At 66.0% G+C, this 18,062-nt stretch overlaps 1 protein-coding gene across 4 annotated transcripts; it reads left to right on the plus strand.

Moving 5' to 3' along the window:
• The first annotated feature begins 610 nt into the window (after positions 1–610).
• Positions 611–17,864, plus strand: AKNA (AT-hook transcription factor). Of its 4 annotated transcripts, none has more exons than XM_054221065.1 (22): positions 611–745; positions 6,793–7,095; positions 7,224–8,197; positions 8,782–8,856; positions 9,334–9,484; positions 10,051–10,208; positions 10,292–10,351; positions 10,448–10,548; positions 10,642–10,804; positions 10,937–11,064; positions 11,162–11,335; positions 11,530–11,737; positions 11,836–11,942; positions 12,171–12,424; positions 12,651–12,828; positions 13,256–13,429; positions 13,685–13,788; positions 13,954–14,112; positions 14,197–14,298; positions 15,326–15,487; positions 15,683–15,848; positions 16,183–17,864. In XM_054221065.1, exons 2-22 carry the CDS (start codon positions 6,924–6,926, stop codon positions 16,463–16,465), a joined length of 4,053 nt encoding a protein of 1,350 aa, XP_054077040.1. In that variant the 5' UTR covers positions 611–745; positions 6,793–6,923; the 3' UTR covers positions 16,466–17,864. The 4 variants fall into 4 exon arrangements, 3 of the variants coding, with proteins under 3 accessions (XP_054077040.1, XP_054077038.1, XP_054077039.1); XM_054221063.1 differs by lacking the exon at positions 611–745 and adding an exon at positions 5,612–5,974; XM_054221064.1 differs by lacking the exon at positions 611–745 and adding an exon at positions 5,613–5,974 and having other exon boundaries at positions 15,362–15,487.
• The last annotated feature ends 198 nt before the right edge of the window (positions 17,865–18,062 follow it).

Consider the following 18,062-nt stretch of genomic DNA (forward strand, 5'->3'; position numbering starts at 1 on the left):
CCCGTCTCCATCCCCATCCATCGCCATCCCTATCTCCATCCCCATCTATCCCCATCCCCATCCCATCTCTATCCCCATCCCCATCCCCATCCCACGCCCATCCCCATCCCATCCCCATCTATCCCCATCCCCATCCCATCTCTATCCCCATCCCCATCCCACGCCCATCCCCATCCCATCCCCATCTATCCCCATCCCTATCTATTCCTATCCCCATCCCCATCCCCATCCCATCCCCATCTGTCCCCATCCTGATCTATCCCGGCCCCGGCCCCGGCCCCGGCCCCGGCCCCGGCCCCGGCCCCGGCCCCGGCCCCGGCCCCGGCCCCGGCCCCGGCCCCGGCCCCGGCGGTCCCGTTCCGCCCCACCAGGGGGTGCCTTCCCTGCATAAATTATGACAATGAGCACCACCCTCCGCGGCTCTGATTGGCCGCCCGCCGCGGGCTATGCGAATAGGGCGGGGAGGGCTGGCTTGATGCTAACGAGCGTCCGCTCCCGGCGCGGCGGCGCGCGCGGATTGGCGGGAAGCGGCGGGGATGCAAATGAGGGCGCGGGCCCCGCCCCCCGCCGCCGGCGGCGCGCGCTATTGTCCGGCGGGGCCGGGCCGGGAGCGGCGCCGGGAGCGGGATCGGGAGCGGGGCCGGGATCGGGAGCGGGACCAGCACCAGCACCAGGACCAGGATCGGGAGCGGACCGGGGCCGCCCAGCGCCGGGCGAAGAGGGTCTGGCCGGGCCCTCCTTGCAGGTGGGCAGCGGCCGCGGGGCAGCTGTTGCGTGCGGGGGGCGGGGAGTCTCCTCCAGCGGTGCTCTCGGGACAGATGTGTGTGTGTGTCCCCAGCGGTGCTCCCGGGACAGATGTGTCCCCCCTCCCCAAGCTGTACCCCGGGGCGGTGTCCGGAGCCGGCTCAGGCCGTGGGGACAGCGCGGCGCGGCTGCTCCCTGCGAGCCGCCCGCTGCAGCTGAAGGGAGGGAGAGGGCCCCGGGGGCACCGCTGGATGCACAGCTGGATGCGCAGCTGGGGGCCCGCGGGGATGGACCCATCCCGGAGGCCGCAGGCAGCACCCCCCGGCGCTGCTGAGCCTGGCTCTGGGTGGCAGCTGGGAGCCGGTTGGGGTCCCGGGGCGGAGGAGGGGATGCCTGCCCCGCTGGGGTCCCTGCAGCCGAGGGGATGCTGCGGGAGGGTGGGGGACACGCCGCTGCGCCACTTGTCACCAATCCCTGTCCTGCCCATGCCGCCCCATGCCACCCCACGCCGCCCCACGCCGCCACCGCCTTCACCGCCCTGAGGAAACTTCTCATAACTTTCCTTATTCCGGCGGTTTGTCCCCATCCGGGCCTGAATCAATCCTCCAGCTTGTGCCAGAGGATTTCAGGAGGGTTTCATCAGGCTGGCGTGGCCGAGGCCACCGAGGGGGACACGAAGCCAAGGCCGGGGCTCGCCCGGAGGTTGCGGGACGCGAGGCCCGGCCGCTGCCTGCGGCTGCTCTGAGGAAGTTGCACGGGCTGCCTTCAACTTCAGTTCCTTGTTTTATTTAAAGGGCAGCCGTGAGCTCGCCCTTACAGTCAGTTCCCTGCAGCCAGTGGGTGCCGGGGGGGGGGGTCGCAGGTTTCCCTCACGCCCCAGCACTCCTCCGAAGCGCCCCAGACACGCGTGTTTTAAGGACTCCCCGGAGAACATAGCGGTGGATGCTCTGTTTACCCGGATCCATCCCGTTGCTCGTTAACCCCATCACATGTTCCCGTTTGCTCAGGGCCCCCCCGCATCCCCCGCCGCCTCTCCCTGTCCTCTGCTAATAAGGGATCTCTGTGCCACCGGCTCGGTGGCGGTGGCAGCTCTCTCCAGACGGGGATTAAGGCCGCCCTTGGCCGGCATTACGGCCATCGGCAGCCCCCGGCTCCCCCCGGCACATTGGGGTTCAGCCCCGGGGTGGAAATGCGCAGCTTTCCGGGGCACGGTGACAAGGGGACAAGGCCGTCCCCAGGGAGGACAGGGCCCTGCGTCCAGGGAAGGAGGGTTCGTGTGCCGGGGAGGAGGCAGGAAAGCGGCCGCCGGAGCAGCTCCTTCTCCCTCCGCGGGGCTTCGCTTCGGTGCGAGTGATGGAGAGATGCCATTTCCACGGGGTTTCTGTACCTCTCCGTGGGGATGTGCCCATGTGGGGGACCTGCGAGGGGGGACGTGCCCCCTCCGGGCAGAGGAACTGGGGGGACGGGTGGGTTTTAGAACGCTGGTAGGAGGGGGGTGTGCTTTCGGAGGACGAGGAGGGGTTTGTCGGGCTCTTCCTCGCTATGGTGGTTTCTCCCTTGTTTTAATGGGAAATAGTGGGAAGCAAGAAAGCAGCGTTTCCGCTTCTCTGCCCTCTTTCACGCTCATGAAATGGGACTCTCTGGGCTTTTAAAAAAAAAAAAAAAAAAAAAAAAAGAAGGGGTTTATAAACCAGGAATTCCTCCCTCCTGGAGTGCAGAAGCCTCTTGCCAAGTTTCAGCCCCAGGCTGTTCTTCTGGCCTCCTTCAAACCGCGCACACGCACACAACCCCCCCACCCCAAAAAAAAAAAAAAAAAAAAAAAGAGAGGTTTTCGGATGGCAGCGCCGATCCTGCGAGGGGTTTGGATGAAAAGACGAGCCGAAGAGGGGAAGGGGAAAGCGGGGAAGCTGCGAGAGACCTGCATTCCCGTAAAAACTAGCCCTCCCGAGCCCCCCCCGCCCCTTGCTGGCCACCAGGGTGAAACCTCAGACCCCGCTTGCTTTTAACCTCCGTTTTTTTTGACGCTCGAGCAGAAAAAAGGTATATTTTTATCTGCCGAGCCCTGGGCTGCCGGGCTTTTTAGCTGAAAGAAAAAATTCCGGGGGGGGGCGTCCCCAGCTGCAGGGAGGGCTCTGGAGGCGGGGGCTGGGGTGTAGATCCCTGGGGGGATGCGGGTGAAACCTCTTGGACATCAGGTTTAGGAAAATAAAATATCTGTCCTCTGCCCGGGACGGGGGTTAAAGCCCCCCCTGCGTCCCAGACGGGCACGAATGTGCCCGTCTGGGACGCAGGGGGGGCTTTAACCCCCCCTCCCAGGCAAAGGATGGCTGTTTTATTTTGGGGTACAGGGAGGGTAACTCCCCATCGCTTGGGGAACATCATCTTCGTGGGTCGATGAGGCAGCGAAGGCAGAGCGACAGCGGCCCCGTGTGTGTCCCCCCCGCGCCGCCGCGCCCCCCCACCTTCCATGTCACCGAGCGAGCCCCGGGGCGGGGGATGTGACATCTCTCCTCCGCTGTCACCGCGGATAAAACCCAAAAGGGCCTCACTGCGCCGCTTTTCCTCTGCCTCAACACGCGTGCGATGAGTTGGGCGGTCTCAGCCTCCCGCCTCCGCTCTGTCCCACGGGGGTTTGGCGGGCGGGGAGGGGGGGGGGTGGGAGGACACAGGGATGGGATCGCTGTGGCTGGGGAGGGCGGGGAGGGGGGTGTCAGAGATGAGGAGCTGAGGGTGGAGACAGGCAGAGACCTGGCAGCGCTCATCACCGCCCTGAGCATCCCCTCCCTCACCCCAACACCTCCAACCCCGAGGCACAACGTGGGACACCCCCTGGTGAGGAGGCAAAGAGGTGGGGGGGGGGGTGGGTAAAGGGGCTGGGGGTCTCAGGCAGAGTGTAATTCAGGCGTTCCAGGCATTTCCTAGCTGAGGCTTTTAAATTTCTTTTCATCCCTTTTCTCCGCTGACTCCGTTGCAAAATCCTGGCTTTCAAAGAGCAAAATTTAAAAAAAAAAAAAAAAGAAAAAAATATATATTTATACACACATATATACACACGCAATATATATATTTATACATTATTATATATAATATATATATATTTATACACATATGGGATTGTTTGCGTTTGCTTTGTGGTTCCTGAGTACGTAGCCACATCATTTCCCGAGCTTTTCTGTGCCTCTCAACTCATTTAAAGGCCGGGGCTGGGGGGTGGAATCCCAGATTTTTCTCTCTTACCGCCGTGACCGTCGGTGGAGGGACTTTCTGGGCAAGCGACGAACGAACGCGGCTGGATTTGCGAGCGGGTCCTGCAGGCTGCGGCTGCTGCACCCCGGGGCGCTGCCGCTCGGGCAGGGTGGGGGGGACAGCCGACAAATCCCCCTAGAAAATGTTTTTAACCCTCTTTGCTCCCAGACAAGAGGAGCCACAGGGGGGTCCTCTTGGGCCCCTCACTCCAAGAAAGACATTGAGGGGCTGGAGCGCGTCCAGAGAAGGGCAACGGAGCTGGTGAGGGGTCTGGAGCACAAGTCTTGTGAGGAGCGGCTGAGGGAGCTGGGGGTGTTCAGCCTGGAGAAGAGGAGGCTGAGGGGAGACCTTCTCGCTCTCTACAACCCCCTGAAAGGAGGGGTTAGCCAGGGGGGGTCGGTCTCTGCTCCCAGGGAACAGGCGATGGGACAAGGGGAAACGGCCTCAAGTTGCGCTAGGTGGTTAGATTGGATATTAGGGGAAATTTTCACACTGAAAGGGTTATTAAGCGCTGGAACAGGCTGCCCAGGGAAGGGGTTGAGGCACCGTCCCTGGAGGTGTTTAACAGACGGGCAGACACAGAGCTCAGAGATATGGGTTAGTGACGGGTTTTGTCAGAGTTAGGTTGATGGTTGGACTCGATGATCCGAAAGGTCCCTTCCGAGCTGGGCGACTCTGTGGTTCTGTGATTCCTTTCACCACCACCCAGTCGCTGGGACCCCCCCCGGGGCTGGTGTCTGGGGCTCCTCGTCTCTCGGGGATGCTGCGGGGCTCGAGGCGGACCGGGGGGACATTTTGGTGGGCTGCTTCTCCAGGCCAGGCTGTGGGCCAGGGCACGGGGCTGGGAACACCCCACTTGGAAAGGGGCTAAAGCCAAAATCGCTCTTTAGCCGCGTTGAGAAGCCGCAGAGCCGGAAGCATCCCGTGGGCAACCCCATCCTCCCCGGGGGCAGGAGAAGCTGTGGAGCATCTCCAGGTGCAGAAAGTGGATTTTCCTGGTTGATGTAAGGGGAAAAACCTCCTTCAAACTCCCCGGGAGGTTTGCAACACCCTAAGGGACGCTTTGGGGTTTGTTCCCTGCCCATAAAGCCCTAAGGATGCAGGCAGGGCCGGGAGCGAGGATGACGGTGCAAAGATGATGCCCGAGGAGCTTGATGCCGGGTGGCACCAGAAAATAACCCCAAAAAACCCACTAACAGCAGGATTTAAGCCAAAGAATTTGCAGATCTGAGACTTCGGAGCTGGGTTAGAGGACTTTTCCCGGAGCATTTGGGTGCCGTACTTTTGCGTCACCGCCATCCCCCGGCCAGCGGCACCCTCCGGCTAAATACACCCACCGCACGGATCCTGCCGTGGCTTCGTTAGCAGCCGGCAGCTCGTGGAAACTCTCTTCCGCGTGCCGCTAATTACACGGTAACGAGCTGGATTAATTGCCTGCCAGCAAATGTGCCAGGATGCTCCATGGTGTCTGGTTATGGCTGCGAGCAGCACCTCAGGGTGGGCATCAGGCAGACCACCCCCCTTGGAAATCCGGGATATGGGCTTTGCCCATATCCCGGATTTCCAAGGGGGGTGGTCTGCCTGGCTGAATTTTGCGGCCGTGCGGCTGAATTTTGGGGCTGCTCGTCCTCCTGGAAGACCCTCATCCTGCTAACTTTTGGAGGCTGCAAGCTGCTGATGGTCCCAGGGATCCCCCTTGGTTTAGCTTCGCCGTTTGGCTCCGAACCGGATTAAAAAAAAATAAAGGTTTCGATGAAAAGCGGCGCCGGAGGAGGGTTCGGCCCCCGCCGCCCAGGGCCTGATGGGGTTAAAAAATTTGCGGCTGCAAAGTTGCAGGAAGCACCCCAAGCGTCGTTTCCTACTTCTGCAAAAGCCCGGCTGCCCCGCAGGCGCAGGAAGGTTTTGGGGCGCTCGGAGGGATGGTGCCTCGGGGACCCCCAGCGGGGTGGCGGTGATGGAGATGTCGCAGGGATGCTGGTAGGGGGTGAGTGCATCCCTGGTGGGGCTGGTTGCTCCTCCGTGCTCCGGCGTTGGGTTGGGGATGCTGTGGGGTGGCCGCGGGGGATGCCACGCGGTGCTCGGTACCAGCCACCGGGACCGGGGCAGCTGCCGCCTCCAGCAGCCCCCTGTGGCCCGAATTGGGTTGCGGGGGCTCAAATCCAGCTGAGGGGACGTTGCTGGGAAAACCCCGTGGGCCTTTCTTGCTACCGGCCCTGCGGTTGGGTTTTCGGCATCCGGCGCCTCTCGAGCTGCCGCTGCGGCTCTGGGAATTCAGGCACATGGAGGAGAGGGGTGAGGGTGAGCTCCTGCTTTGCGGTCATCAATGAAATGAGTGTGCCGGGCCTCTGCTGTGATCCCTCTCGCTGTCAGCCCCCCAGAGCCAGAGGGGCCTCGGGGTGCTCCTGCCTCCCCCGGCACCGTCCTGCACCGTGATGGCACTGCTGACGGTCCCCAGGCTGTGGCTGCCTGGCTGGGGTGACGTCCAGAGGGTGCCAGCATGGTCTGCGTGTCACCCGGTGCCACCCCAGGGGCAAAAAGCCTTTTAGGGTGTCCCTGGGGGGCTCCTTTCCACAGGGACCTTGGGGGCCATGGGGGATGCAGCAGCTCTGGCTTTGTGGTGCTGATGGTGGGACACAGGGTGGGGGGTGGCCCGAGGATGTCACCCCCCCGTCATGGGGGGACTGCTCTTGTCTCCAGGGTCTGGGGGAGAGGGGAAGCCCTGGCAGTGGAGGGGAGGGATGGACAGGGACACCTCGAACAGAGCCCGCTGTGTCCCACTGAGCATCCCTCCCTCTGCCTCAGCCCCCCCAGGACGCGGCGGCGATGATGTGACCTACATTCGTGACAAGGAGGTCCCCAGCCCGCTGCCACCACCACCGCCGCCGCCGGGCCATGAAGCGGCGCAAGTGACAGGGACGCGGTGCCTGCGGGCCATGGCCAGCCCGGCACCATGGCTGCGCTGGACACAAACAGAGCTGACGCGCTGGGAGGGAGAGGAGGAGGAGGAGGAGGAGGAGGAGGAGGAGGAAGAGGACGACTTTGGAAGGCGGATGGACGAGGATGGGGTCATCGGCCTGGGGGAGGCTGCTGGGAGCCCACCGTGGGGTGAGTCCTCCCCTCCCTGCTGCCCACAGACCCTTGTGGGGGGGTGCTGGGGGTCCCAGGAGCGGAGGGGGGCTGCGGGGGGGGCACGGGCTGGCTGGCAGCAGCCCCGCAGCGCCGGTGTTTTGCAGGCGATGGCGAGGACCTGGAGGAGGGGTCCCCGGCGGAGGAGGGTTGCTGGCACCCCTGGCGGGACCCGGCGGAGGAGGACGAGGAGCGGGGCAGCTCCGGGGGGGACGAGGGGCCCTGGGGGGCAGAGAGCGATGGGGACCCCTACCCCGAGCTCTCCTACGAGGGCCGGTGGGGCTCGGGGTCCAGTGCCAGCCCTGAGCCATCGCAGGACGGCCAGGCTCTCTGCCAGCCCCGCAGCTGCAGCACGGACCGTGGGGACACCTCGGGGCTGTCGGACGCCAGCCCTGGCCCTGCCACCCCGTCCCGCCGTCACCGGGGCTGGGACACAGCCAGGGATGCCGGAGGGGGGCACGGGCAGGGCTGGACCCCGAGCCAGAGCCTCCTGCTGCACCTCTCCACCGATGACCTCCGTGATGCCACCGCCAGCACCCAGCCTGTCCCCGAGCCCCAGCCGGCTGGGGCTGCCCCCGGCACCGCTGCCTCGGCACCCACCCGGGAGCCCTGGGGCACCGGGACCCCCCCTGCGCCCCAGCTGCACCCCAGGTCCCGGCTGCCCAAGAAAGTGGCGCCCGCGGTGCTGGCCCCCAAACCCGGCCATCAATCGCCATCCCGGAGCCCCCGGCAGCGGCACGCGGGTGGGAAGCAGGCGAGACATCCCTCGGGATCGGGCACCGGCACGGGCGATGGCACCCAGTACGGCCGGGGGCGGCTCAACCACCCCCTGCCCGACCTCTCCAAGGTGGAGGCGCGGGTGAAGTTCGACCAGAGCTACCGGCCGCCGCGGGGCCGAGCCCTGCCCGCTCGCCCCAGGGCCACGGGTGGCCCCGTGGGCTTCAAGTCCCCGGCCGAAATCGTGCGGGAGGTGCTGCTGAGCAGCGGGGAGGGCGTCCCCCCGCAGCCCCCCACCGCCACCGGGCTGCCGCAGGAGTTCAGGTCCCCCAGGCAAGCCACCCAGCTGGTGCAGCAGCTCCAGGTAACGCCCAGTTCTCCCAGTTCAGCCAGAGAGGCCTTACTGGGAGGGTCTCCGGGGTTGGGGGGGACCAGGGGGTGGAGGCGAAATGGAGACGTCACCAGCCCCATGAGCCAGCCCTGTGTCACCGATGGGGGGTTTGGCGCTGGTCACCTCTTCCTGGTCCTTCATGGCGAGGAGGGAAGGACCAGGCAGGGATGTGGGTGGCTCTCAGGGATGAAGGCAGGGATGCTCGTGTGCCCCCCCAGTAAGCTTGTGCCACCCCCCCCAATGTTCATTGTCCCCGGGATGCTTGTCCCCTGGGATGCCCTCCTGTCCCCTGGGAGGAGCGGGAGGCTGTCCCCCACGCAGAGAAACGGGGGTCACATCTGCACCAGACTGGCTGGCTGCTTTGGGGGGTGGGTTTCTGCACCCCACGGTGTCCCCCACTCGTGGGACACCCCCCCCCCACCCCCAGCCCTGTCATCCCCACACAGGGCTGCCTCCCTGCGTGCTGCATCCCCCTTTACCTCCCTCCCCTCGAGCATCCTCCGAGCCCCTGTCCCCACACCGGGTGCCGTCACCCGCTGCGTGTCCCCTCCCCGCAGGACGACTACCACAAGCTGCTGACCAAGTACGCCGAGGCCGAGAACACCATCGACCAGCTGCGCCTGGGCGCCAGGGTGGGTACTGGGGAGGGGGGAAACCCCGCTCTGCTCCCCCCTTCCCGGGGTTATTCAGGGCGTCTTCCTCCCCCGGCCCTACTCTTCCTCCTCCCAGGGAGCTGCGGTTGAGCAAGCCCAGCCCGGGGAAGGGGGGGAGGGTGTGAGGCTGCTGCAAAGCCAGTGTCCCCCCTCAGCGGGTTCCCCTCCGCTGTGCCGAAACAGCCCCGAAATGGCGGGGGTGGCTGCCGGGCACGTCACCGACATGGCAGGAGAGCGGGGCGGAAGCGTGTCCCCGTGTCACCTCCCGCCCTGCACCGCTGCATGAGTGGGGAAACTGAGGCAGGGCCGGTGCCCAGCTGTGTCCCGTGCCCACGCTGTGCCCCCCGCCTTCCCCTCTGGCTGCCTGCCGTCCCCATGGGGGCAGGCGTTGAGGGTGGGCAGTGCCAGGGTTGGGGTGCAGGGTGGGCGCCCCCAATCCCCTCTTGCCGCCCCCAGGTGAGCCTGTACGCCGACCCGCCGCAGCCCAGCCGCAGCCTCTCGGTGGGCACCGTGGGCACCGGCTGCCGGGTGATGGCCCTCAGCATCCCGCAGGCCAGGACGGCCGCTTTCAGCATGGCCCCGGCCCCGCCATCCTCACCGGGCACAGGTGGGTTGAACCGTGTTCCCCCATCCAGCTCATCACCCTCCCGCTCCGGTATGTGGGGGGGTGTTCAGCCGAAATCCTGTACCCACGGCTTCCCCAAGGCACGGGGACACCTTGTTCTTGTGTTTCTCATGATGACACTGGAAGGGCTGGAGCCCCTCTGCTGTGGGGACAGGCTGAGAGAGCTGGGGGGGTTCAGCCTGGAGAAGAGAAGGCTCCGCGGAGACCTTCCAGCCCCTTCCAGTCCCTAAAGGGGCTCCAGGAAAGCTGGGGAGGGACTCTGGATCAGGGAGGGGAGCCGTGGGACAAGGGGGAACGGTTTTAAACTGGAAGAGGGGAGATTTAGATTGGATATCAGGAAGAAATTCTTTGCTGTGAGGGCGGTGAGCCCCTGGCCCAGGTTGCCCAGAGAAGCTGTGGCTGCCCCATCCCTGGAGGGGTTCAAGGCCAGGTTGGACGGGGCTTGGAGCAACCTGTTCTGGTGGGAGATGTCCCTGCCCAGGGCAGGGTGTGGCACTGGGTGGGCTTTAAGGTCCCTTCCAACCCAAACCATTCCGTGATTCTTACAGCTCCAGCACCGGGACCACCAGACCGGGCAGGATCACTCCAGCCTCCTTCCCCCCCTCCGCCCGGGGGGGGCTGCCCCACCTGCCCGGGGCCGTGCCGCTGCCCGGGGACCCAGCTGACACGGACACTGGTGGGACAGACCCACAAGCTGCAGGCACAGGCAAGCCCCGGGTTGTTGGGGGGTGGAACACAGGGTGGGGGGCAGCAATAGTGGGGGGGCTCAGCCCTTTCTCTCCCGGCCAGGTGGAATCCTTCGAAGGCTGGATGCGGGCAGGGAGCCCCACGCCTCAGGAGCAGCTCCAGGTGGGTCAGCCCCTTCCCAGCCCCCCAGCCCGGGGATGCGTGGTGAGGCCGGGGGGGTGGCGGGGACCAGGCTGGGACATTGCGCTTCTGCCGCAGAGGTTTAGGAAGCTGAAGGATGCTCAGGACGCTCTGGAGCGGGCGTACCTGCGAGCCCGGCACCAGCACCCGGGGGCCTCGGGGGACTTCGATCCCGATCGGTAAGTGCTTGCCCCCCGCCGCCCCCTCCCCAGCCAAACCCCGGTGCTGCGGGGTCCGGTGTCTCCCCGTTACCGATGGCCGCTGTCTTGCAGGGCGGTGGAAGGGGAGATTTTCCACCTGGGGCTGCGCCTGGAGGAGCTGAAGGAGCGGCTGGAGCCCGGGGCTGGGGGGAAGCTCCCCCCGCAGCCCCCAGCCCAGCCCCGCTCCCCACCAGCCCCTTCCCCACCACCGACCGCCGCCTCCCCACGCCCCGAGGTGAGCTGGGCAAGGCTGCGGGGGGGCGGACGGGGCTGGGGGGTGGGGGGCATAGATGCTGGGGTGGGGGCGCCCTGCTGTGGCTGGGGTGGGCGTCATGCTTCTCCCATCCCCTTTCGCTGTGCCCTGCAGAGCCCCGCGCTGACGGAGGGTCCCCGGGGGACAGCGGGGGACAGCGAGGCGGTGACGGGGGGGTTGCCCCGGCGCCTCTGGCACAAGCAGCTACGAGTGGAGGAGGATTTTGGTGACCTGCTGGCCCAGTGAGTGTCCTCACGGTGGGGCTGGGCCGGTGGGGGGACATGGGCAGGGAGCCACTTCCCAAAACTACCATCTCCTGCCTGTGTGTCCCCCCCCCAGGTACAAGCACTTCAAGTCCTTGCCGGAATCGCTGAGCCTGGAGCAGCTGAGCGTGGCAGAGAGCGGGTGCCAGGAGGAGGCGGATGGACCTGCAGCAGGGGACAGTGGCCCCAGCCAGGTCCCCTGCAGGACACGGTCACTAGAAGAGGAGGCCGACCTCGAGACCTCCTCCCTGTAAGTGTTGTGGGAGGACAAGTGCCCCAGGTAGGGCCAGTGGGGGGTTTTACGTCAGGACTCAGCTTTTACCTCACTGGCATTGATAGGCTTCAGAGTTAACAGCCTCCATGGGAGAGCTGGCCGCACCAGGGCATTTCCCCACATTTGGGGGTGCTCTGCCCCATCGCTCATGCTCCATCCTCCCCCCACAGGCACCCCTCGGAGAGGAGAGCCGCTCTGCTGCCCCCCGAGGAGCTCCCATGGCCAGGGGGGACACGGGGCCACCTGTCGCCTGCCACCGCTGAGGACCTGCCGGCTGTAGCCAAGCCCCTCCTGGGGCTCCCCGAGCCACCGCTGGCACCCCTGTCCCGCCGCAGCAGTGGGGTGGGCAGCTCTGCCACCCAGCACCGGCCCCGCAAGGTGAGTCCCCCGGGACTGCGGGTCCCCGTCCCCCAGCACCCCTGGACCCCGCTGGGGGGTGCGCGGCACCAATCCTGCCCTCCCTGGTGCCCCTGCAGGAGCAACGCATTGTGTCACCGGAGACAGACAGCGGCTTCGTGGGCTCGGAGGCCAGCAGAGTGTCACCCCCCGTGCACACCCCTGAACACCGTCCCCCCGGCACCGGGTACAGCTCAGGGTCCCTGCCCTCATCCCAGGGTGGGGATTTGGGGACACAGGCTGTCAGCTCTGTCAGGGGGGATTTGGGGCGTTGAAGGGGAGCAGGGATGGGGGAAGAGGTGACGAGGACGTGGGGAGCAGGGAGGGGGTGCTGGGGGGGTTGGAGATGTGCAGGGTGGCCCATGGCCAGGGGGTGAGCAGTGGGAGCTGCCTACATGACCCCTCCCATCCCCAGGACCCCCGGCTCACCGGGACCCTCCATTCCCGTCCCCACGACCCTCTGTCCTCCGCGGAAGGGAGAGGTGACCCCGCTTCCCTCCAAGCCGGCGCTGATGGGCATCTACCCCGCGGGCAGGCAGAGGGGCACGGGGGGGCTCCGCCTGCCCCCCAGCACCCCTTCACAGAGCAGCTCCCCCCCCCGCTGGGCCGAGAGCGCAGGCAGTGAGGCGGGACCCGACGGTGACGGTGAAGGCAGTGACGGTGACGGCAGTGAGTAGGCAGCGTTTCGGGGAGAGACGTGTCCCCAGGGAGAGAGTTTGGGGGGGGGGGGCCCTGGCTCTGCAGGGAGGGGGGGCTCTGGTTTGTGGTGTCCCCCAGCCCCCTCGGGGTGCTGGCCCGGGGGTGCCTCCCGCCTGCTGGCTCTGCTCTCCCAGGTCTCTCCCTGGGCAGGGGGGGGATACCCCCACGTCCCTCAGCTCACCTTCCCCCCCCCCAGCCCCAGCTCACATGGACTCAGAGGCAGAAGGCAGGAGCTGCACCAGCACCGGCGGCCGCCCCCCCACCATGGCCAGGGACCCGGCCAGCCCCCCAGCGTCCCCCGAAACACCATCCCCCACCCCGCTGTCGCTCCACCCGGCTCGCTGCGACCTGCTGGGCTCCCGTCTGGAGCGCGAGTGAGTGTCTATGTACCCCTACCCTCCCCAAAACCGGGCTGAACTGCCCCCCCCACCTGACACAGGGACACCCCCCCCCCCCCCCCCCCCCCCCCCCGCCAAGCAAAGTCCCCAAAGGCACCTGCCTCTTCCCCCCGGGCAGCAGCAGGTTTTCCCTTCCCGGAGAGCCAGGACCTAGCTGGAGCTGAGTCCTCCAAACTCGTGACACGTGTGGGCTGGCTGAGACTGGACCTCAGTGCAGGCGAGCCCCGGGCTCGGTTTTGGGGAGCATCCCTGCATGAGCCGCTAGGTCCTGGCTAGTGGGGATGGAGACGGACATGGGGTCTGGGGGTGGGGGGGACAGGGCTGCACCCCCCGCCGCAGCCAGCACCGCTGGGAGCTTCGCTGGCTGCAGGCGTCCCTCACCATGGCATCTGTCCTGCGGCAGCCAGGCCATCCGGGCGCTGCGGGACGAGGTGTGGCGGCTGCGGCGGCGGCTGGAGGAGAGCCTGCGCCGCTCCCGCAGCTATCCCGAGGGGAAAGCCGCCCCACGAACCCCCCCAGCCAGGAGCCAGCCGGCGGCCAGTGGACCATCGTCCCCCAGGGACACAGCGCCCTCCGGGTAGGTGGCAAGAGGGACCCCGGGGAGGGGGGGAAGAAGGCAGCAGCCACCCCTGCTTGGTGGCAGCACTGTGTCCCATGGGCCTGGGGACACCCCCCAGTTTGTCCCATTTCTGCTGTGACCTGGGAGAGGTTGGGCTTTGGGGGCGGGGGGGCAGGACCGGCAGCCTGTCTGCACCAGGGCGGTGGGTCAAGGGGATGCCTGAGGGGACACTGAGGGGTCTGGGTGGTGACAGTGGCTCTGTCCCCTCCGCAGGGAGCCGAGCCCCCCGGCGCGGGGCAGGGTGACCCCCAGGGTCGCACCCACGAGGAGGGGGAGGTCGGCGTCGCTGCCGCGGGACAGGCCGGCGCTGGACCTCAGTAAGTGGGACCCTGCCGGGGTGGGGACGGAGGGGACAGCGGGGACACCCCCCTGCACGCCGCTTCCCCCCTCCCCGAACGGAGCGGGGGGACCCGCGGGGCTGGGGCAGGTCCCGGTGGCCCCGGGGGACCCAGCACCGCTCAGCCTGTGGCCGGATCCTGCAGACCTTGGGCACGGACCCTCCGGATCCCACCCCACATCCGTCTCCTCCGCCGCAGCCTCCGAGTCGGACCCCTCGCCTGCCGGGCCCCGGGCCCCCCCCTCCCCGCGGAACATCCCTGGGAACCCCCCGGGTGCGGTGACATTTCGGGGACAGTACACAGGTGGGTGCCAGCGGCGGTCAGTGCCGGGGGGTGGCATCCCTGGTGGCGGCGTGCTCCGGCCGCACTCACGCTGGGTTTTGGCAGGGACACGGTACCCGGTGGGGACACCGCGCGCCCCCCCAGCACCCCAAGAAGAGCCAGGAGCCCCGGGATGCCCCCGGTGCCGCGGGAACGGGATGCCATCGGGTGAGTGGCCCCGGGAACAGCCCCCGGCCCCTTCTGGCCTTCTCTAACGTCCCTGCTAATGACTTTCAATTCGTTAATTACAGAGGCTCGGGGGTGTCCCCGCTGCCCCTTGGCCAGACCCCCCCTTCCCTGGGGTGCCTGCCCAGCTCCCTGCTGCTGGCTGCAGCCACTGGTGTCACTGGGAGCAGCGGGAACCTGTCCCCAGCCCCGTCCTTTAGATAATGGTTAACCCACCCCGTTCCCGGGCGACAGCGCTGTGTCCCCCCGTCCCCTGTCCCCTCTGTCCCTCATGTCCCCTCTGTCCCTCATGTCCCCTGCCTGGAACCGAGCTGGATGCAGGCAGAGTGCTTTGCAGCACCCCCCGCTTTTTGCAGACCTCCTTGTTTTGAAGAGGCCCCCCCCCGGCCCCGTCTCCTTTGCAGACTCCCTCCCTCCCTTTTGCAGACCCCCCCCCTTTTTGCAGACCCCCCCCCTTTATTGCAGACACCCCCTTTCCAGACTATCCTTTTTGCAGACCCCCCCCTTTTCAAGCCACCCCCTTTTTGCAGACCCCCCCCGTTGCAGACCCTCCTATTCAGCCCCCCCCTTTTTGCAGACCCTCCCCTTTTTGCAGAGCCCCCCCCTTTTCAGATGCCCCTTTTTGCAGACCCCCCCCTTTTTGCAGACTCCCCCTTTCCAGACCCACCTTTTTTGCAGATCCCCCCTGTTGCAGACCCTCCTGTTCAGACCCCACTTTTTGCAGACACCCCCTCTTTTTTCAGATCCCCCCTGTTGCAGACCCTTCCCCTTTTCGCAGACTCCCCCCCCTTTTTCCGACCCCCCTTTTTGCAGACATTCCCCCTTCGTGCAGACACCCCCTCCTTTTTTCAGACCCCTCCTTTTTGCAGACGCCTCCCCTTTTTGCAGACCCCCCCATTTTCAGACCCCTCCTTTTTGCAGACGCCTCCCCTTTTTGCAGACCCTCCCCTTTTCAGCCCCCCCCAAACCTCTCTGCTCTTTCCAAACTGCCCTGGCTTGCTCTGCGCAGGGACGTTCCCAGACACCCTCGCTCCTCTCTCCGTAGCCGGCTCCCGGGCAGGGGATGCCACGAGGCCGCCCCGGCACAGCACCCCAAGGAGGACACGCTGCCCCACCTGCCGCGCACCCACGGGTGCCCCCGCTTCTGGTGACAGGGACGGAGCCACACACGGTGGGTGACAGGGGTGGCATGTGCTTGGCACAGCTTTTGGGGACGGGGAACAACCCTCAGACCCCTGGGCATGGGGTATTCCCACTGGAGGTGGCAGCTCAGCATGGCACAGGGCCGGGGGGGATAACCTGGGGCTGCACCCCCTTGGGGACATCTAACCCCCCCAGGGACATCTAACCACCTTCCTCCCCGCAGCGGAGCGTGGCCCCGGTGGCACATCCCCTCCCAGCTCCCACGTCCGTCCCCGCGCCGAGAAGCCGGAGCAACCTGGAGTTTGGTACTTGGTGGCCAGCCCTGGTGCCACCCCCGCCATCGGCTGCCTTGCGCCCGTCCCCCTCGTGCCTTATGCACCCCCCCTGCTGTAAGGATGCTCTGCGGCTTGCGGGGGGCGGCGGGGGTTGGGGGGGGGGGTGTCAGCATCTCCCGGGGGAGGAGAGTGAACCCAGGAGGGGCTGTGCCCACCCCAGGGACCCACGGGTTTGTCCATGGACCCCAGGGACCCTGGTGGCAGATGGCTGGGAGCGGGTCCCCTCAGCTCCTTTTTGGGGGGGGGTCTGCAAGGCGGGGTGAGCCGGGGGAGATGGGTGCTGGGGGTTGGAGAGGGATGAAAGACAAGGCAGAGGGGAGGCACAGAGCCCTGTTGGGGACACAGTCCGCAGAGCAAAGCCGAGCCCGTGTCCCCTTCTTCTTCCCAGCTACTGCTCCCCAGCGGTACCTACCTCAGCCCCAGCCATGGCCGGGGTCCCCCTCCGACACCCCGAGGGGCTCGGGGGGGCAGAGCATCTCCCCCGGCCGCATGCCGCTGCCCACCGCCGCTGCCTGAGGCTGGACCTGGAGGAGCTGGAGGAGCTGAACCGGTCCCTGAGCCGGGCCGTGGAGGCTGCCCAGGGCATGAGGCTCACCACCACCCGCATGAGCCGGGCGCTAGGCGCCGAGCTCAGCCGAGCGCGGCACCTGCGGGGCTCCTGCCTCTTCTGAGGGTCCCAAACCACCCCCCGCCCTCACCGGGGGCAGGAGGAGGAGGAGGATGGTCCCCCTCCATCAGCATCCCGGCGTTGGGTGCTCCCTGCTAGACCTGGGGACACCGGCGTTGGAGGCATCTCCACAGGGTCCTGCACCGGCTCCTGTCCCCATCCCGCTTGCCCTAGACCTGCATCGCTTGTCCCTCTGTCCGTCTGTTTTCAGGGCCACACAAGCTGCAGGAAGGGGGGGACAAGACGGGAGGCAGAGGTGTCCCCGTGACCCCCACCCCGGGGTGTGAGCACAGCCCCGGCAGGAGGCCACCGTCCCCTGGGACCGAGGGGGTGTCCCCCAGGGCAGATGCCACCCCCAGCTGAGCACTTCTGGGGATGCTCCGACTTTGTGCAGGTCCTCCTGCAACACAGGTCGACCCCCCACCTTGGCAGCTCTCTTTACCTGCGTGGGCAGAAATACCCGCCATTCCCTGTTCATCCCCTTTCCCAGCCTTTGGGCATCCTCCGGGGGCTCAGTGCTGGGGGTTCGACCCATGTGTCCCCCTGCTCTGCCTTTGGACTTGAACCCAGCCGGGTCCTCCCTGGGAAAACGCTTTGTTTGGGGGGGGTTTATGTGAATTTTTCTTTCTCCAAGGTAGCTAGTCAGCAGCTAAATCGCTCTGTAAGGGTTGATTGGCGATATGGAGAGTGTGTGTGTGTGTGTGTGTGGTGTGTATGTATATGTATCTATAGCGAGATACATATATATGGGTTTTTTTTAATTTCCAGCCTAATCCTTAGGGCATTCGAGGGTTTTTTTTTTTGGCCATCCCTGGACGTGGCCACCCACGGTGTCATCCAGCCAGAACAAAAAAGAAGGTTTTGGGGTTTTCCTTGGGATTCCCAGGGAATTCGGGCTGGTAGAGGACAAATCACCCCGTGAACCGAGGCAGGGGCAGGATCTGTCCCTGGCTGGGGTCGGGGGGGGACGGATGACTCTGCAGAGCCACTGTACCTGCAGGGGCTGGTTTTATGATGAATTAATGCTTATTTTTTAATGAAATGGATGTAGTGGGGGCAGCCCTTAGGGAGGGCAAGGTGCCCTGTGGGGGGGGGGGACCCATGTGGGACCTGCACCCTGTGCCCCCCGACATGGGGCCGGCCAAACCCCCCCCCCCTCCATTCCCCGAGCATCTCAGCCCGCTGTGCCCCTGCCCGTGTTTATGTGTAGGACCTACCTAAAGTGCCCGCGTCAAAGTTATTTATTTTTGAATATTTTTTTTTTTTTTTTGGTACGAAACCCTAGGTTTTTTTGGGGGTGTGGCGGGGGTGTGGCGGGAATCACTAACACCCCCGGTGAGTAACTCAGGTCTAAAACCTCCCCAAGCGCCTGCAAAGCCACTGAGCCCAGATCCTGCAACCAACCCGGGGCCTGGGGGGGGACAGGCAGGGGCTGGGAATGGGGTTGCCCCTGCCCTTTTTGGGGGAGAGGGGTGGGTTGGGGGCACGCGGGGCCGTGGGGGGGGGGGGTTCAAGAAGATTTATGTCTCTTTGGTGGCAACTGCTCCTGTGTCCCAAGCGAGCCGACGGGCCAGGTCACGGCTGCGCTGGCCGGTGTGACG

Source organism: Rissa tridactyla, chromosome 14 (genome assembly GCF_028500815.1).
Source record: "Rissa tridactyla isolate bRisTri1 chromosome 14, bRisTri1.patW.cur.20221130, whole genome shotgun sequence".
NCBI lineage: Eukaryota > Metazoa > Chordata > Aves > Charadriiformes > Laridae > Rissa > Rissa tridactyla.